Source organism: Hippopotamus amphibius, chromosome 5 (genome assembly GCF_030028045.1).
Source record: "Hippopotamus amphibius kiboko isolate mHipAmp2 chromosome 5, mHipAmp2.hap2, whole genome shotgun sequence".
NCBI classification, from domain to species: Eukaryota; Metazoa; Chordata; class Mammalia; order Artiodactyla; family Hippopotamidae; genus Hippopotamus; species Hippopotamus amphibius.
In genome coordinates, this window is record NC_080190.1 from 12,748,447 (window position 1) to 12,769,425 (window position 20,979).

The window sequence follows — 20,979 nt, forward strand, 5'->3', positions numbered from 1 at the left end:
TTTGTTCAAATTATAATATTTTTATATGTTGGGTTAAATACATTATTAAAATTAGTGTTACCTGTTTCTATTTACTTTTTTAAATTTAACTTTGAAATTACATATATGCTTGCACAATATATCTGAGAGACTGAATACAGAAACAATGGCCAGACCATATTTAACAACAGAACTCTGACCCATATTCTCTGACAGCAGAGCAACTGGTTCACAAAGGTCAGGGCTTGGTTGATGAGTGCCAACTTTCCTATTTGTTTCACTCACTCTGCAGAAAAGAGGAATGGTTATGAAATTCCTCCTTGGAAATTCCCTGGCAGTCCAGTGGTTAGGACTCGGTGCTTTCACTGTGAGGGCCCAGGTACAGTCCCCGGTCAGGGAACTAAAATCCCGGAAGGCATGTGGCACGGCCAAAAAAAAAAACTCCTCCTCCCTTTTGTATTCTAAGATAGGGCTAACTGTAAAGGACCACCTTGCTCTTGCACATTCCAAAATAAGACTCACCCCTACCAGTCCTCAAAGACTCCCTTGTTTTAAACCTGAAATTTTAACCTTCTTCTTTAAAATGTTCCAGAATGTGTGTTTTCCCTATTGCAACATCCGGAATAAAATCTTCTCCTTCATTGTCTGAGGCATTTTGTCTTTCACCTATTGTCATCAACTATCCAACCACTAAACTAGAGCCACGTTATTTTCTGTTTGTTATAATAGCATACCACTTCTGATAATAATTTCAGTATTGTTTGCAGTAATGCTAGCAGCTGTAAGAAAGAGATCTTGGAATGCAATGTTCATATAAAAATCCAGGCTGACTTTAGCACAAGTTCATTATCGTCATCACCATCCCATCCTTCAGGAAGGAGCAAAGAACATATCCAGCACCAAATCTTTAAGAAATTGAAGTGGAAGTTCCAGATATCACATTCCCTCATGTTTCTTTGGTAAACCTAATCACACAACCCTACCTAGCCTCAAAGAAGGCTGGAAAATGTAGTCCCTAGCCAGGCAACCAACCTCAGCTACACTTCTATAGCTAGGAAAGGCAGCTGTTCCCTGGGAAACCTTTCTATGGCCCTGGAAGGCTAGAACAGATTTTTTTTTTCCAAAGTCTCAATGAAAAATGAATCCTAAAAAAGAAAATCTTTAGGATAATGGTGGTAGGAGAGCCTAAGAAGACAGTTTTGCACCAGGAGTAGAAGGCAACAAAGTCCAGGTTGGAATAGGACAAAGGGTTTTGGGAAATGTCCAAGAAAATAAGGTACATAAAATACCTGATTTGTCTAAATACCTAGAGAAGAGATTTTGGCAATTGATAGAAAGTGTGCATTATCCATTCAGCAACTATTTATTGAGCATCTATGACGTCAGATGCTGTTCTAGGTGCTAAGGAACAAGACAGCATACAAATACGAAATCCATTGCTTCAAGGATCTCATAATCCAGTGGGAATTTTACTGCAGCTGAGGTTGAATTTGTGATAAGTATACAGAAAACAAGCCAATGTTTAAAGGAAACTTTTACCCCATCCTGGAGGCAACTACATTCAATTCTTTCTGCTGATTCTTTCTGTATTTCTAGAGTTTTAAATTAACATGATTATACTGTCACTTCTGATTTTTTCCATTTTTTTCTCCTTTGTATCATATGTTGAGTTCCCAGATGAAAGATGAGGATTTTGCTCTTTCTGGTCTTATCCAAAAAGATCTTTTTGTCCTTATTATATGTATGAATCCTACATATCCTCATCTCCCTAGCCTCCTGAAGTTAAATTATAATGCTGGTTAGATTAATATTCAAATTTTAACATTATTTTTCTACTTAAACACTATTGATAGCCATGTCAAGTAATAACTTGTGATTTTTAAAATTTCCTATTCAAGTTTTTGTTTTCCTAGCCTTAAGGCTTAGAACACTTTTCCCTCACACTTTTCACCTAGCTAACTCTTATTTATCGTTCAAGTCCTACTGTAAATGTCACATTTTCAGGAAATCCCTAAAGGGTCCTTTCCCCGCAACTCTCCCTCACTAGAATAGATGCTGCTGTTCATCACTCTTATAGAACTTCACTTTTTCTTGACTGGCAGCTATCATGGTTGTAAATGAATAATTATTTAGTAATGAGTCTCTCACTGAACTGTATATACCACAAAGGCAGGGATAGTATCTCCCTTTTTCACCCCAGTATTTCCAATGCCCTCAATAATTACTTGCAGATAGGGACTTCCTGGGTGGCGCAGTGGTTAAGAATCCACCTGCCAATGCAGGGGACATGGGTTCACTCCCTGCTCCAGGAAAATCCCACATGCCGTGGAGCAACTAAGCCCGTGTGCCACAACTATTGAGCCTGCGCTTTAGAGCTCATGAGTCACAACTATTGAGCCCACATGCCGCAACTACTGAAGTCCACACGCCTAGAGCCCGTGCTCCACAACAGGAGAAGCCACTGCAATGAGGAGCCCATGCACCACAACGAAGAGTAGCCCCCACTTGCTGCAACTAGAGAAAGCCTGTGTGCAGCAACAAAGACCCAATGCAGCCAATAAATAAACAAATAAATAAATTACTTGTAGACAGGGTTACTTAATGCCCTCCTTAAAAATACAGACTTGGGATGGGGGCAGAAGTGTGATTACCAGTGGTGGGGGAAAAAAAATCTTGCCATAGAGAGGTACTCTCGTGGACCTTCCCTTGGCCTTTTAAATTTTCATAACTACTTATTAGCAGTGTCAAACATGTTGCCACAGGAAAATTAGAGTGTGAAATTATTCACATTATAAAGTAATTACATTTCAGTAGAATCACAGTGTCTCTTTAAGTAAAATCTGAGCAATTTTTGTTTACAAATCACTGAATACATAGGCAGAAACCAAAGGCTAAAATGTTAGTAGCCACTGCTGAATTGGCATCCAGGTGCAATTTCACATAAAGCAAATTTGAAATTATTACAATTTAAAAGCATATGTTCAGGACTTCCCTGGCAATCCAGTGGTTAAGACTCTGCACTTCCAACGCAGGGGGTGAGGGTTTGATCCCTGGTTGGGGAACTAAGATCCCATAGACCTCATGTAGTGGCCAAAAAAAAAAAAAAAAAAAAAAAGCAGATGTTCATGACAAATATTTAATTTGCATATTACTGGCCACAAAGATATATAGGGGATTTCTCCATTCAATTCCAGGGACTTGGCAACCCCCTCTGCTAAATGAGAAAATGAAGGAAGTGGTGGTAATGCTGAAGATTTGAAACAGCTCACCCAAACTCACAAGAGCCAGCTGTATAATACAGTACGCCCATCATAGTTATCCCCCGCTATCAGTTGCAAGGAATTGGTGCCAGGACCTCTCGGATATTTGCAGATGCTCAAGTCCCTTGTATAAAATGGCATAGTACAGTGAGCCCTGGGTGACAGGCCCTCTATAGCTGGCGTTTCCATGTTTTCAGATTCAACCAACCTTGACCACTGGCCCCCACCCCCAAGCAGAGTGCGGAATGTAATCAGTTCACAGTGACAAATACAAAATAACCCCTTTTGCCCTAAGGAGGGCTTGAGATATGAGTTCAGTTCTCCAGCTCCCCACTTTCTAGACCCCATTCAGAGCATTCTTCTGTTACCACACTGTATTTCAGCTGATGAGACTGGGGTTTTCTCAGATACAGTCCAGGCCTAGGGGCTGTTTCATTACAGAACTTGCATATTTTCCAAATTTCCTCATTCAGAGGTTACTGTTGACTCTATCTTTTGTGTGTGCTGATGCCACCGTCTTCGTGCTGAGGGTGTCCTGACACTCACATTCTGCAGGAACCTCACCAAACTTCCTCGGCTGTTTCCAGCTTCTAGGCAGACCCAGGCCAGGGTATGTTTTCAGTTATGAACTTGCCCCTCCGTTAGGAACTAGTCCCTCTACAGTGCCAGAGATGACAGAAAGAGGGCTTGGGTCTTTCAAAGTTCCCCTTATTTACATGCACACCTTCCTCAGGGGGTAAGACTTGATCCAGCCCAGGGAAAGTCACTACATAGGGTTTCGAGCAGGGAACCAGAAAAAAGAATTGCCATCGGGGGGGCAAACAAAAAAGGGGGGTGGCATGATGAGGAGGCAGGAGGTGGGCGGACACCAAAGGCTGCTTTACACTCTAATTTTGCCCAGAGATAACTTTGAGGTCTCTTTGGGCTTGTGCTTTTGGGCTATTGCGGCCTCGGACCTGTGCAAGGCCTCGCACTGTAGGCGGATAAACCGGACTTGGGGAGTTTCCCCCTTGGAGCTTGCAGAGTGACACCCAGCAAAACGCCTCTCTCGGGCCGCGACGCCGGGCTCCGCGTCCGGGAGGCAGCGCCTGCCCTTCCTTGCGCCCGTCTCTAAGATGGCGGCTGCTCCGCGGCCCCGTCGCCGCCGCGGCCCCGCCCCGCGGCGGCCAGCCCCGCCTCCCCGCCGCGGGGCCGCGCAGCGCGCTCCCGCCGCCCCTCCCCGCGCGAGCTCCACCCAGGTCGCAGGCAGCGCGGTCGGCGGCGCCTATTTCCCGCCATTGTGCGAAGTGGAGGCTGGGGGCCCGCACGCGCCGCCTGCCCGTCGCCGGCAGCGCGTCGCTGCCGCCGCCACAGCCGCCGTTCTCTGAGGCGCGGGGAGGCCAGGCGGCCCGCGCCGCGAGGCTCCCCCTGCGTGGGAGGGCGCCGGCAAGCAGCGGCCGAGACCCTGAAGAGGAGCAGCGGCGCGGGACGCCGGGCCGCGCCGGCTCCGGCCCGTCGGCGAGATGCCCTGTGGGGAGGATTGGCTGAGCCACCCGCTGGGGATCGTGCAAGGCTTCTTTGGTGAGTGGCGGCGCCGGGGGCGGGCCGGGCCGGGCCGGGCGGGCCGCCGAGTTGACCGATCCCCGGGCCCGGCCCCGCCGCGCGGCCCCACGCGGAGCTGCCTCGAGGGCTCTAGCGGCCGAGACGGTCAGCCGGGCCTGCGCCGGCCGGCGCTCCACACCCCGGACTCCGGGCCGCGGCTGCCCCAGCCCGGCCGCAGGTGCCTCCCACCTGCCCGATTCGCGATTCGCGGGCGGCCAAGGTTACACGGCGAGGAGCGGGCGGGCGGCCGGCCGTGATTGACGGCCTCTCTTCCCTTCGCGGCACTGCTGGCGGCCCGAGCCCCGCGTGCGGCAAAACTCGGAGGGGTCCTTGGACCTTCGGGAGGGCGCGCAGAGATGGGGTGAAGGAAAAGCACTTTGCCTATGGGAAGCCTGCAGGATATTTCAAAACTTCCGGTGTGTCGGGAGAGTGCACGCTCGCCCTCTCGCAGCAGAAGTTGGCTCTAACTCCGGTATTACACACATCCTTTCTTTTCGAGATAAGATTTAGTGTAATAGCTTAATTTTTATGTTAGGATGTCTTTAAAACCAGCCTGGTGTCCATCTCCTCTTGCTAGCCAGAGCTAGCAAGAAATGTTGAACCACTCACGTGCGTTCCTACATTGAAAGAGCTTAGAATGTTGCAGGCAAGCTGAGTAAATTTTAGGTGCAGTTATTGTTAATGCCACTTTTCTGCTAGGGTACGCTAAGGAAAATTTAGGTTTGTCTGCAGTTAACTGGGCATTGTGGCCCCACCCCCTGCCGTCTTTTGCACTTGGGAGTGGTGGAGGCAAACCCAACCAGAAATCAGTGTGTTAGATCAGAACACCTGACTTATCAGGAGGTAACTTAAACTTGTTAGAGTGGCCCTCCTCACTTAAGACCATGTAGGATATTAGTGAGAATACCTGTTAAGCTAAATAGTCCCCAGCAGCTAAAACCGATGGCAGAAAATGTATTTCTTGTAGGAGAGACTCACTCAGCAGCTCTTTATTCATTTGCCTTATAATATGAACTAGATTAGTTATCTGGTTTTCCAGGCTGAAACTAGAGGCGGCAAATTAGAAGGCCTGGATAGACATCCGTATTGTAGCCAGTGAACACTGACAACCTGATAAAGAAGAAATTTAAAACTATGTATATATTGTTTTAAATTAAAAAAAAAAATCACTGTATATCCATCAAGCGTCGTTTTGAGGACGGGGCCTGTATCTCTCCACTAAATCCTAGTAGTTGATGTTCATAATGAATCAACCCATAGTTGATTTCCAAAATAATGGCCCCAAAACGCTGAGTGAGATTAAATTGCGCAGTAGGCTTAAGAGGATGCAGACGCAGTTTTTAGGAAAAAATCTTACAGAAGTAAGTTTTGGTGCTTAAGGGGTGAAGTTCCAGTTATTGATTTTTAGAAAATTTATTTATGAGGAATACTCCTATCCTAGTCTTGCTGGATAAATGAGATGATTTTATATTTGGTGTATAGTTGAATGTATTTGTGTCAGATTTTGTCTCCTGCGTTTATTATCCTTAGAGGCAAATGACTCATTATAGTACAGAAGGTGTTATTTGCATATAAAATACTAGCTTTACAATATTTTGTAAAGTTTGTGTATTGCTGTGGGAACCTGGACCTTGTTGATGTGTTTCCCTCCAGAACGTCTCATTCTTATACAGGTTGAGTCTTAGAAGAAACTAATACTGTCTTATAGTCATGATGTTTTTGTAGAAGCTGTTCTGACATATAGTGTGTATTTTTGCTATATTTTCCAGTAGTATACTGTTATTCAACTTTATAATAACAGCATTACAGGTATGTTTGTGTGAGGAGCAAATGAGGTGTTAAACTTGTAGGCTGTTTTTGGTTTAGTTGGAAATTGTTTTAAATCCATTTTTCCCCTGGATAGAAAAGTAATGCTTGTCTGTTGTGGTTTATGAGGCCTTCTGGCCCCACCCGTACCCAGCTCTCAGACGTCATCACTGTATTCCCCCTCTTGTTGAAATTCTTTCAGTTCTTTGATTCTGAACCTTGCCTATAGGCTTTCTGCATAGGCTGTTTCCTTTGCCTGGTCTCCACTTCCTCTCCTACTTCTACTTTCCTGGCTAAATCTTACTCTTCCTTTGGGAACCTAAGTTAGGTACCTCCTGCTGCATGTAATTATAGGATCCTGTGTGGCCTGGAAATTAGCTGGTAAAGCATGTTGTTGAAGTCACTTGTTTCTTGGGTTCCTTGGCTATATTTTAACCCTGGGAATTCAGGACGTGTATCTGATTTATTCACCTAGACTACGCCTGTACGTCGAAAGTGCTGCGTGAACATTTGTTGAGCAGAGGCAGTGGAAAGACTGATTAATCAATCAGAAATGGTGTAAATTGGGGTGATTAATGTGACCACAAACCTAAACTAAGGACAGTCCTGGTGGACATTGTGTTGGTTCAGGGAATGTGATCGTAACCAGGTATGAGTTACTTGCACATGCAAATCCTAATTCTTTTTTCTTGGTTCAGATAAGCAACTTGGAAATTCTCTTAGTGGCCAGTCATAACTGTATGAATTGTAATTCATCTTTATGAACCAATCCGTATTATGAATTTGTATCTGCCATATTACAATTGTTCATATGTAAATTTTTTTCTTATAAGCCTTCATAAAAAGCCTTTAATGCTTCCGTTCCAGTTTCTAAAAGATTTCATGTAAAGAACATTGAGGTCCAAAGGCTTAAGGTTTAGGAATACTTTATTGGGCTCTATTATGCACATAATGCTGATGGCTCAGTCCCCACAGTGATTGTTCATTTACTGACCCGTATCAAAGTGCTCCCCTTAAACAAAAGCAGGAAGCTTTAACGAGAAAAAAAGTTTTATATACTTTTTCTCTTAATCATTTTTTTATTTTAAAAAAGGAGATTTTTTTCACTTGAATTAAGAACTTGAATTACTAACTGCTGTTAATTTTGGAAGAAGTAGGAATGCTTATCAACTCTGATTTCTTTATGTATGTTCTCCAGATTGTTGGTTGGGTCAAGATCATTAGTTTTGGTTATATGCAAGGCACAATTAAAACTAGACTAGCTCATGAAAAAAGGACATTGGTGTGTGGAGGAAGGAAGGAAGTAGTATTTTATCACTAGCATTTTAGAGAATTTAAAGCAATAATAAAATAATCTAAAAGTGTGTCTGCTTTTTTATTGTCACCGTGATTCTGTACCGACAGTTCACCCCATTTTGTCTGTACCCATCTTGGATGTCTCCTACCACCAGGCCCTTGTTAGGCCACTGAAAAAAAGTGATTTGTTTTAAGACTCTAGAACCCAAAGGCAGGGAGGGGGGCTTGGTATCCCAAGAGACTACTGAGTGGAATTGGAAAGCAAGCAGGAATCCAACCAAGCAGCACTTCTGAGTTTTTCTCCCTTAGACTATGTTCATCTCTGCACACAAACCTTATCTTTCTCTGTTCCACAGCTCCCAGTTTCACTTGTCTGTTCCACCCCACTTGAGCTAGCATCTTTATCTTAATCCCAGATTCCAGGGTTACAGAATCTGATTGGCCCAGCATGGAGTCAGGTGTCCACTAGTCAGCTGTGGCCAGGGCAGTGTTATGTAGGATAGTCGTAAGTATTGAGGCCCCCACCTCAGCTGTGGGGGAAGTTCTCAGAGAAGAAGAATGGATTGGGCAGCTGTGGCAAAAGGCATAAATATATATATGTACACATATGCATATGTGTAGGTATATAAATGTATATATATGGATTTTAAAATTATTGACTAACTTAGATAACAGCATGATAGTATTAAATGAAAAGTAAAAGTATGCTTTTCTTCTCCCACTGAGGTCACCACTTTTAACTGTTTCTGATTATAGTTTTTTTTTATTGAACTATAAAATTCACCATTTTAAAGTGTACAATTCAGTGGTTTTTAGTATGCTCACTATGAGTGTGCAAGCATGACCACATCATTTCCGTCATCCCAGAAAGAAGCCCCATAATCTGTTAGCAGTCACTCCCAATTGCCCCTTCTTCCTCCTCTTGCAACCACTAATTTACTTCTCTCCATGGTTTACCTAGTCTGCACTTTTCATATAAATGGAATCATATAACTTCAGGCCTTTTGTGTCTGATTTCTGTAACTTGCATAATGTTATCAAGGTTCATGCATATTGTAGCATGTATCAGTACTTCATTCCTTTTTATGACTGAAAATAATATTCCATAGTATGGATATACCATCTTTTTTTAAATGTTTATTTATTTATTTATTTGATTGGGCCAGGTCTTAGTTGCAGCATGTGGGCTCCTTAGTTGTGGCTTGCTGGCATCTTAGTTGTGGCATGCATGTGGGATCTAGTTTCCTGACCAGGGATTGAACCTGGGCCCCCTGCCTTGGCAGCTTGGAGTCTTATCCACTGCGCCACCAGGGAAGTCCCAAGGATATATCATATTTTGTTTATCCATTTATCCATAGGTGGACACTTGGCTGTTGTAAATAGTGCTGCTATGAACATTCATGTACAAGTTTTTGTGTGAATATATGTTTTCAGTTCTCTTGGGAATATGCCTCAGAGTGGGATTGCTGGGCCATATGGTAATATTATGTTGGAACTTTTTCCAAAAGTGCACCATTTTACACTTCCACCATCAGTGTGTGAGGGTTCCAGTTTCTCTACTCCACTTCAACACTTGTTATGATCCAAGTAATAAACAACACTTGTTTTATTAGTAATAGCCATACTAATGGGGTGAAATATAGTTCATGATTTCGATTTGCATTACTGTAATGATAATAGTATCTTTTCATATGCATATAGGCCATTTGTATATCTCATTTGGAGAAATGTCTTTTCAAATTCTTTGCAGATTTTTATTTTTTTGGGCAAGCTGTGCAGCTTGCAGGATCTTAGTTTCCCAACCAAGGATTGAACCCACACCCTGGGCAGTGAAAGCGTGGAATCCTAACCACTGGACCACCAGGGAATTCCCCTTTGCAGATTTTTAAATTGGGCTTTTGTTTTTTATTGTTGAGTTATAAGAGTTCTTTATATATTCTAACTATTAGACCCTTATCAGATATATGATTTAGTAATATTTTTTCCCATTCTGTAAATTGTCTTCTCACTTTCTTGGTAGTGTCTTCTGATGCAGATTTTTAATTTTGATGATGTCCAGTTTATCTGTTTTTCCTTTAGTTGCTTATGCTTTTGGTGTCGTACTTAGGAAACCATTGTCTGATGCAAGGTCCCAAAGATTTATACCTATATTCTCTCTAAGAATTTTTTTAAAAATTTATTTAATTTATTTATTGGCTGTGTTGGGTCTTTGTTGCTGCACACGGGCTTTCTTTAGTTGCTGTGAGTGGGGGCTACTCCTCATTGCAGTGGCTTCTCTTGTTGCGGAGCACAGGCTCTAGGCACGTGGGCTTCAGTAGTTGCGGCACACGGGCTCAATAGTTGTGGCTCACGGGCTCTGGAGCACAGACTCAAAGTTGTGGTGCACGGGCTTAGTTGCTCCGTGGCATGTGGAATCTTCCCAGAGCAGAACTCGAACCTATGTCCCCTGCATTGGCAGGCGGATGCTTAACCACTGCGCCACCTAGGAAGTCCCTTTCTAAGAATTTTATAGTTTTAGCTCCTTACATTTAGGGCTTGGATCTATTTTGAATTAATTTTTGGTATGAGGTAGGGATCCGAATTCATTCTTTTGCATGTGGATATCTAGTTGTCCCAGCGTGTGTGTGTGTGTGTGTGTGTGTGTGTGTGTGTTAACATTTACCAGTTTATTTTGAAGGATATCATAAAGGACACAGATGAAGAGGTACATAGGGCAAGGTCTGGAAGGGTCCCTTGTGGGAGAGCTTCTGTCTCCGTGGAACTTGGATGTGCTACCCGTTCAGCATGTGGTTGGGTTCACCAATCTAGAAGCTCTCCAGCACTGTTTGTTGAAAAGACTTTTCTTTCCCTACTGAGTGAGTTTGGCAGCTTTGTTTAAAAAAATATGTGTGTGTGCATGTGTGCGTGTGCTAGTACCTGTGTGTATCAATTGACCATAGATGTACAGTTTTATTTCTTGATCTATATGTCTGCTTTTCTGCCAGTACTATGTTGTTTTGATTACTGTAGGTTTGTAGTTACTTTTGAAATGATGAAATGTGAGTCCTCCAGATCTTTTTTTTTTTTTTTAGAGATTGTTTTGGCTCTTCAGAATCCCTTGTATTTCCATATGAATTTAGGTTCAGTCTGTTTTTGCTACAAAAAAGGCAGTTGGCATTTTGATAGGGATCGCATTGAATCTGCAGTGCATTTAGTTCTTTTGGTAATAGAGAATAGTAAAGATTACAGGTTCGAGAGCCAGACTTCTTCTTAACTACAGGGCCATACCCAGGGCATTTGGCTCTAATCATTTTTTAATAACCTCCCTTCTTTATACTACAGAATTATTTTCAGTAATAATCATGAAATAAATCTGTATATAGTGCTGAAGGTAATTACATACTTCAAAATAGATCTGGACATAGCTTCTATCAACTTCTTCCTCACCCCTGCCCATTTTAGAATTTTGTTGTTGTTGTTGAGTTCTGTTATGTTGATGTTGTTTCATGTTGGTGTGGGTACTGCACTTTAAATTTGAATAATTTTGTATTAATTGTATACTTAATGAGTTCTTTGTATTAAGAATAACTTATGAAGTTTCTGCAGACAAAAAAACTCAACTGTTTACTCAGTAGTGTTTATACCTACCTAGTAGTTTAAATTTTGGTCTTTTATAGTTTGATATAATAATATTTTATATAAATAATTTGATTAATTGAATTTTGATAAAACTGAAACATCTGCAGAAGACACAAATTAGACAGCTACCAAATCTTTCCAGTTACTAACATATTTTCTAAATTCATTCTTTAGCTTTAAAACAGCCATTTAAGAATATATTTCAATGTTAAGATATGATTCAAACTAAAAGTTTTCGTGTATGAGCAAAATTTGCGCCTTTTACACTTCTCACTTCACACTATTTCACTGTTTTAAATATTAAACACAAATAAAAATTCCAGGTTGTCCCATGGAAGATAGAATTGAAGTAACTCAAGTTCTCCTTCTTCATCTTTACAATCACTGGGTTATTTATTTAAAATCTTTTGTGTATATGTAGGACTCTAGAGTACCACAGGGCTTGGGGGATACTAACTACTGTAACCAAGTTTGGACTGTTCTGTACCACTTAGAAATTTACTGTCCAAACAAATGCATGTAGCTGAGTCTATGTTGGGAGCCAAGTGTGTAATTGAGGATTCTTCAGATTAACTTCTATGTAGAATGCAATATTTATTAAAGGATAAGTAGTGAAAATGTGCTAATTTGACACTACCACCTATATTATTAAAACTCAGCAGTAACCACAATTGTTTGGGATTTATACCAACAAAAGATTTTCCAAGGAAGAATATTCTATCACTGACATTGTTTAGAATTGCCAGTGCAGAGTGATGGTAGAAGCCGAATGAATTTTAGTGGGTTTTATTATTTTTAAGTTCTCTGCAGGAAATGTATTAGCACTTAGGGTAGACCACTCCTACCACTTCTGTAGTAGGTCACTGCTTGGCCCCTCTTACTTCCTAACTTTGAGTGTGAACATGTCAAATTAACCTTTCTTTACTTCAGTTTTATCTTCTGTAAAATGAGAATAGTAAGAGAATCCATTTTTTAGGCCTGTTAAAAGGATGACATGAGATAGTGCATATAAAGTGCTTAGAATAGTGCCTCGCGCAGTCTTAAGTGTTCACTAAACATTAGCTACTATACTAAAATTTATACTTTACAACCATCATTCTAAACAATACATATTTTACCTCCATTTGAGTCTCAGTGTTTTCTTTTCCCCCATCCTGGTTTTGGAAGACTTCTTTAGAGCTGTTTTAGGTTCACCACAGAATTGAGCAGAAGACATAGAGATTTCCCAGGTACCTCCTGCCCCCATACATGCATAGCCTCCCCCCTGTTATCGACATCCAGTACCAGAGTGGTACATTTTTTATAATTGGTGTACCTGTATTGTCACATCATTATCACCCAAAGTCCATAGTTTACATTATGGTTCATTCTTGGTGGTATATATTCTGTGGTTTTGGACAAATGTATAATAACATGTACACATACATTCATCACAGCATCATACAGGATAGTTTCCATGCCCTAAATATCCTCTGGTCTCTGCCTGTTCATCCCCCTCTCCCCTCTAACCCCTGACAACCACTGATTTTTTAACTGTCTCCATAGCTTTTTTTTCTTTGCCTTTTCCAGGATATCCTATAGTTGGAATCTTGTATCTAGCTTTTTCAGATTGGCTCCTTTCACTTGTAATATGCCTTTAAGTTTCCTTCATGTGCTTTCCTAGCTTGATAGTGCATTTCTTTTTAGCACTGCATTCCATTGTCTGGATATACCACAGTTTACTTATCCATTCCGCTAGTGAAGGACATGTTAGTTGCTTCTAAGTTTTGGCATTTACAAATAAAAACTGGTATAAACTGTGTGTATAGGTTTTTTGTGGACGTAAGTTTTCAACTCCTTTGGGTAAGTACCACAGAGTGCCATTGGTATGGGTAGAATATGTTTAGTTTTATGTGAAACTGCAAAACTGTCTTCCAAAGTTGCTGTACTATTTTGTATTCCCCCCAGCAATGAATGAGAGTCCCTCTTGTTTCACATCCTTGCCAGCATTTGTTAGTATTCTGCATCTTGGAGTGTAGAGGTAGCTCGTTGTTGCTTTAATTTGCATTACCCTAGTGACATGTAATGTGGTGCATCTTTTCATTTGCTTATTTACCACCTGTATATATTCTTTGGTGAGGTGTCTGTTTAGGTCTTTGGCCCATTTTTTAATTGGGTTGTTCATTTTCTTATCATTGAGTTTTAAGAGTTCTTTGTTCTCCAACTTTGTTCTTCAATATTGTGTTAGCCATTCTGTGTCTGTTGCCTTTCTATAACTTTAGATTCAGCATGTCAATATGCACAAAATAACTTGGGATTTGATTGGAATTTCATTGACTGTATAGATCAAGTTGGGAAGAACCAACATCTTGATAATATTGAGTCTTCCTCTCCATGAACATGGACTATCTCTCCATTTATTTTGTTCTTCTTTGATTTCTTTTGAGTCTTATAGCTTTCCTCATATAGATTTTATACATATTTTGTTTTGACTTATACCCAAGAACTTAATTTCAAATTCTGGTTGTTCATTGAGAGTACATAGGAAAAGTGACTTTTGTATGTTAGCCTTGCATCCTGCTACCTTGCTCTAATAGCTTAGTAGTGCCAGGAGGGGGTTTTGTTGATTATTTTGGATATTCTACATAGAAAATCATGTCATCTGCAAATGAAGAGTTTTATTATTTTCTTTTTCTATCCGTATACCTTTATTTCCCTTCCTTGTCTTACTGCATTAGTGAGGACTCCAGTACCAGGTTGAAAAGGAGTGGTGAGAGAGAGGGCATCCTTACCTGGTTCCTAATATTAGTGGAAAAGCTTCCGGTTTCTCACTTATACTATTTTTAATTCTTCTGTTGTTTCCCTTTTAAATTTAAAGGCATATTCTTCTTTCCTCCAACAGTTTTAGATACTAATTCAAGTCTCTCGCTGAGGAAGTTAGTTTCTCTTTACTGCCCTCCATTGTTTCTACCCAATTTGTGTCAGTCATTGTATATTACCAAAGTTTATAATATCTGTAATCTATCTGTAACTGTAATTCATTTGTGCTTTGTCTGATCATGTTAGAAAGGTTAAAAATCAGTGAGTAAATTAACTACCGAATATAACGAAAAGAAACATACAGACATAGAGAGCAAACTAGTGGTTACAGTGGGGAGGGGGAAGGAAGGAGGGGCAAGGTAGGGGTGAGAGATTAAGAGTACTATTTAATCTATGTATCTTAAACTACTGTGTATTAAAAAAAAGTAAGCTATAAGGATATATTGTACAGCACAGCCAGTATTTTATAATAACTGTAAATGGAGTATAACCTTTAAAAATTGTGAATGGCTATGTTCTGCACCTGAAACTTATGTAATATTGTACATAACTGTAGCTCAATTTAAAAAAATCAGTGAATAACATTTACAATTTATGATTGTATAGTTGTTTTCCCTGTAGGACTTACTAGGGTGTTTGGACCAGTAGGAAGGAAGTACAATCTTGTCATTAAATTATTTTGGCTTGAGGATAGTCTTTTAAGAATCAAGGTCAAATCATTTCTCTTAAACCCCAAAGTTTAGTATCAAGCCATAATTTACAGTTTTTTCATAATAAAATAGGTCTTGGATTTCATCAAGAGCTTGGTTCTGTATCCCCTGAGAAGGTCATTTTTTTTCTTTAATCTTTTAGTGTGGCAGATGACACTAATAGATTTTCTAATAATGAACTAGTCTTGCATTATTGGGATAAGTACTGCTTAAGCATGATGTTTTTAATATATATTCCATTGGATTTGGTTAATAGTTTATATAGGAGTTTTGCTTCTTTTGTGAAATTGTCCTGAAACTTTGCAGAATTTTCTGGATTTAGGACTTCGTGAGATTAGGAGAAAGGATTAGCTACTGTTTCTTTTGTTTTTCTCATAGTGATATTGGATGTACAGTGTTTTTTTTTAACCAAATTGTGATAAAAATAAGAACTCAGTCTTCTAATCTTGTGCCATTTTTGGCAACTTATTTTTTTTCAGAAATTTATCCATTTTATCTGAATTTTCAAAATTAGTAGTTTATAGTTCATGATATTGTACATAGTTTTTAGTATTTTTATCTATAGCATTTCTCCTTTAAAATTTTTTTCTTTTAGTTTTCTGTTTTATTTGTATCCTATTGTTTTTATTTATTTGTATATTTAATTTTTTTTTCTTTGTATCATCTTTCTTTTTCTCCTGGCGTGCCAGAAAATTTGTCTGTCTTAATATTAATCATTTGTATTGGTGTTTTTGTTCTCCATTCCATTGGTGTCTGCCGTTACTTTTATTTCTTTTCTTACGCTTTGGTTCTGTTGCCTTTTTTTTTTTTTTTTGCTTCTTAACTTGAATGCTAATGAACTCATCTATTTCTGTTCTCTTTTGGTATTTGATAAATGTGTTTAAGATATATAACTTTCTTCCTAAACAGCACTTGAGTATAATAACCTGTAGCTTTCTTTGTCCACCACCTGAGAATGTTGTCGTAATTATCACTCCATATTCCTTTCTAAACTAAGGGTTATTTAATAGTATGGGTTTGTTTTTTCTGAAATAATCAAGGACATGAGGATGCAGTTGTTTTAAGCTTTCGTTTTGTTATTGAGTTCTTACCTTGTCACATTTTGGTCAGAGAACATGTCATGTTTAATATCTGTTGAGGTTTCTTTTGTGGCTAGTACATAGAACTGTTTGTGAATGTTGTGTACTAAAAAAAGTATACTCTATGTTTGGATATTTTTATATATGTATTTATTAAAGAACTTATTATCTTATTCATATTTGCTATATTACTTGTTTTTGTGTTTTATGCTTAATTTATGTTTCTAAGAGGGCTGTGAAAAAGTCTGTAATTGTGATTGCTGTTTGATTTATTTTTTTTCTCTTCAGTTTTTATTTATTTATTGGCTGTGTTTCATTGCTGTGTGCGGGCTTTCTTTAGTTGCAGCGAGTGGGGGCTACTCTTCGTTGTAGTGCGCGGGCTTCTGATTGTTTTGGCTTCTCTTGTTGAGGAGCACAGGCTCTAGGCGAACGAGTTGCGGTAGTTGCAGTGCATGGACTCAGTAGTTGTGGCTTGCGGGCTCTAGAGTGCAGGCTCAGTAGTTGTGGCACATGGGCTTAGTTGCTCAGCAGCATGTGGGATCTTCACAGACCAGGGCTCAAACCCGTGTCCCCTGCATTGTTAGGCAGCTTCTTAACCACTGTGCCACCAGGGAACCCCTTCTCTTTAGTTTTGAAAGTTGTTGCTTTATGTATTTTTGAGGTTATGTTCTCGGGTATGTTTAATAGTGTGTTAAAATTTAATTTACTTATCTTTGTTTGCTTTACTGCATTCCCCCCCATTGAACAAAAATTTGACATCATTTTCACTAAGTTCTCCTGACATTTTATTCACATCATTTATTTACTCAAAACTGTTATCTTTTTGTGGTTGTTCTTTAATGAACCCATTGAATCACTCTTTTAATTTGTGCCAATTGCTTTTTAGGTTTGTTGCTTAGTTTTCATACTGATTTTTTTTCCATTGCTTTCATGAATTCTGTTGTTTCTTGGATACTGTGTCTTCCTCTTTATTGGATTCTTCTTTTTAAATTTTAAATTATTTTTAAGAAAGGTTGTGTGAGACTAGAATAAGAGGTACATTACAGAATGCTAAAATAGTCAATTCAGCAAGGAGATCTAAATGTTAATACACCTAGCAATAGAGTTGCAAAATACAAGCAGATACTGACAGAACTGAAAGGAGAAATAGACAAGTCTGCAATTATAGTTGGGCATGCTACTGCTCTTCTCAGAACTGCAGCAGAACTAGTGGATGGAAAATCAGCAAGGATATAGAACACCATCAGTCAAATAGATCTAATTGACATTTGTAGAACTGAACAACAGCAGAATACACATTCTTTTCAAGGGCACATGAAACATTCATTCACCAAGGTAAACCACATCCTGGGTCATAAAACAAATATTTAACAAATCTAAGAGAATTGGAATTGTCCAAGTATGTTCTCTGACTGTAGTGTAATTAGGATAGAAATCAGTAATAGATAACAAGAAATTCAGATTTGTGGAAATAACACTCTGAACAATTGTGGATCAAAAAGAAGTCACAAGGGAAATTTTCAAATATTTTAAACTAAATGAAAATGAAAACACAACATATCAAAATTTGTGAGATAAGCCAGAGATGTACTGAGAGATTTTAAGGCATTTACTAGAAGAGAAGAAAGGTCTCAAACCAATAATTTAAGCTTCTACCTTATGAAACTAGAAATGAAGAGCAAAGTAAACCCAAATTAATAGGAAATAATAAAGATAGAGCAGAAATGAATGAAGTTGAAACAGAAGAAAAAGAAAATCAGTGAAACACAGAGCTGGTTGGGTTTTTTGTTTTGTTTTTTATACTCCAAAAGATCAGTGAAATTCATATGCATCTTCAGACTGGCAAGGAAAAAAAAAAGGAAGGCAAAGATTACTGATATCAGGAACAAAAGGGGAGATACTATTAGAGACGTGAAAAAATAATACAGATTTGAAAAGTAATACAAACAGCTCTGTGGATATAAATTCAACAACTTGGATGAAATAGACCAATTCCTTAAAAAAAACCCCACTATTAATTTCCTATATCTGCTGTAACAAATTACCACAAATTTAGTTGCTTAAAATAACAAACATTTTTTATTGAAATATAGTTTATTTACAATGTTGTATTAATTTCTGCTGTATAGCAAAGGGATTCAGTTACATGCATATATATACACACACACTCTCTTTTTTATATTCTTTTCCATTATGGTTTATTACAGGATATTGAATATAGTTCCCTGTGCTATATGGTAGGACTTGTTCTTTATCCATTCTATATATATTAGTTTGCATCTGCTAACCCCAAACTCCCATCCCTCCTCCACCCCCCTCCTCCTTGGCAACCACAAAACTGTTCTCTATGAGTCTGTTTCTCTTTTGTAAGTAAGTTCATTTGTGTCATATTTTAGATTCTGCGTGTAAGTGATATCATATGGTATTTGTCTTTGTCTGACTTACTTTGCTTAATATGATAATCTCTGGGTCCATCCATGTTACTGCAAATGGCATTATTTCATTTTTTTTATAAATGTATTTATTTATTTATTTATTTATTTATTTTATTGGCTGTGTTGGGTCTTTTTTGCTGTGCACAGGCTTTCTTTTTAGCTGCGGTGAGTGGGGGCTACTCTTTGTTGTGCTGCACGGGCTCCTCATTGCCGTGGCTTCTCTTGTTGCAGAGCACGGGCTCTAGGCGCTCAGGCTTCAAGTAACTGCAGCACATGGGCTCAATAGTTGTGGCTCACGGGCTCTAAAGTGCAGGCTCAGTAGTTGTGGCACACGGGCTTAGTTGCTCCAAGGCATGTGGGATCTTCCTGGAGTAGGGATTGAACCCATGTCCCCTGCATTGGCTGGCAGATTCTCAACCATTGCGCCACCTAGGAAGCCCTATTTCATTCTTTTTTAAGGTTGAGTAGTTTTCCATTGTATACATGTACCACATCTTCTTTATCCACTCATCTGTTGATGGACATTTAGGTTGATTCCATGTCTTGGCTATTGTGAATAGTGCTGCTATGAACATAGGGGTGTGTACCTCTTTCTGGATTATAGTTTTGTCCAGATATATTCCCAGGAGTGGGATTGCTGGATCATATGGCAACTCTATTTTTAGGTTTTTGGAGCACCTCCATACTGTTTTACATAGTGGGTGCACTAGCTTTCATTCCTACCAGCTGTGTAAGAGGGTTCCCTTTTCTCCACACTCTCCCCAGTGTTTGTTACATAAATTTATTATCTTACAGTTTTGGAGGCCAGAAGTCTGATGTGGGTCTTAGTGGGATAAAATGAAGTTTTCAGCAGAACTGCATTCCTTTCTGGATGCTCTAGGGGAGAATCTATTTCTTTGTCTTTTTTCCAGCTTCTAGAGTTTGCCAGCATTTCTTGGGTTGTCACCCCCTTCCATCTTCAAAGCCAGCCAACAGCTGGTCAAGTTCTTCTCACATCTTGTTCAGACTTCCTCTTCTGCCTTCTGCCACTTTTAAGGACCCTTATGATTACCTTGGACCCATCCAGGTAATCTCCCAATGTTAGGGTCAGCTTATCAATTTTAATGCTATCTTCCACCTAAATTCCCTTTTGCCATGTAACATAGCATGTTCACAAGTTCTGGGGATTAGAATGTGGACATCTGGGGCGGGGGGGGGGGGGTGGGGAACGTTATTCTGTCTACTACAACCGTATACTATCCAAACTCACTCAAAATGGATTTCCCTCCTCTCAGATTCACTCTCCCTCCATTGCCCACCTGGGACCTTTGTCTCTACGAATTTGCTTATTCTAGGTATCTCGTATAAGTGGATACAATATTTGTCTTTTTTTTGTCTGTATTTCACTTAGCGTGTTTTTAAAGCTCATTCCTGTTACCCTAATTGTCTTTTGACAAGTGTACAAAAGTCAGTTCAATGGAAAAAGATAATTACTTTCAACTAAGATGTTGAAACAATTAGACATTTATATGCAGAAATATTAATTGCAACCTAAATCTCATGCCTTATACAAAAACTAACTCACAGTGGATAATAGATCTAAGTATAAAACCTAAAACCATATTAAACTTTTAGAAGTAAACAGATCTTCATGACCCAGGGTTTGGCTATGAGTTCTTAGCCATAATTCCAAAGACATAATGCGTAAAAACAAAAATTTGATAAATTGGGCTTAATCAAAATTAAAAACTTTTGTTTTGCAAAAGCATTTTTAGGCAAATGAAAGAAAAAGCTATAGGCTGAGAGAGTATATATGAAAGTCATATATCAGATAAAGAACTTATATCTAGAATATATACAGGAAATGTAATGATAATTATCCCAGTTTAAAAAGGGATGAAAGATTTAAGCATATTTGAATGGACAGGGGCTTCCTAGGTGGCACAGTGGTTAAGAATCCGGCTGCCAGTGTAGGGGAAATGGGTTCACTCCCTGCTCCAGGAAGATCCCACATGCCTCAGAGCAACTAAGCCTGTGCACCACAACTTCTGAGCCTGCGCTTTAGAGCTCATGAGCCACAGCTGTTGAGGCCATGTGTCTCAACTACTGAAGCCCACACGCCTAGAGCCCGTGCTCTGCAACAGGAGAAGCCACAGCAATGAGGAGCCCTGCACACCACAAAAAGAGTAGCCCCTGCTTACTGCCACTAGACAAAGCCTGTGTGCAGCAACGAAGACCTAACACAGCCAATAAATAAATAAATTTATTAAAAAAAAAGATTTGAATGGACACTTCATCAGAGAGGTTATAAGGATGGCAAATAACCACCTGAAAAGAGTTCAGTATCATTCGTCACTAGGGAAATACAAATTTAAACCATAATGGGATATCAAAACTACTAGTACAGCTAAAATTTAAAAAATAAAAAAATACCAGG

At 39.5% G+C, this 20,979-nt stretch overlaps 1 protein-coding gene across 3 annotated transcripts in view; it reads left to right on the plus strand.

The window, feature by feature from the left end:
- Nucleotides 1-4,472: 4,472 nt before the first annotated feature.
- The window catches only part of MCMBP (minichromosome maintenance complex binding protein), a 49,500-nt gene continuing 32,993 nt past the window's right edge, over nucleotides 4,473-20,979 (plus strand). For 2 of the 3 annotated variants that reach the window (XM_057735099.1, XM_057735100.1), the window contains exon 1: nucleotides 4,473-4,799. In XM_057735099.1, the coding sequence (XP_057591082.1) occupies nucleotides 4,742-4,799 (58 nt within the window). In that variant the 5' untranslated portion in view covers nucleotides 4,473-4,741. Of the gene's footprint in view, nucleotides 4,800-5,203; nucleotides 5,293-20,979 lie in introns of those variants that run through there. The other variant, XM_057735101.1, reaches the window with a different exon arrangement.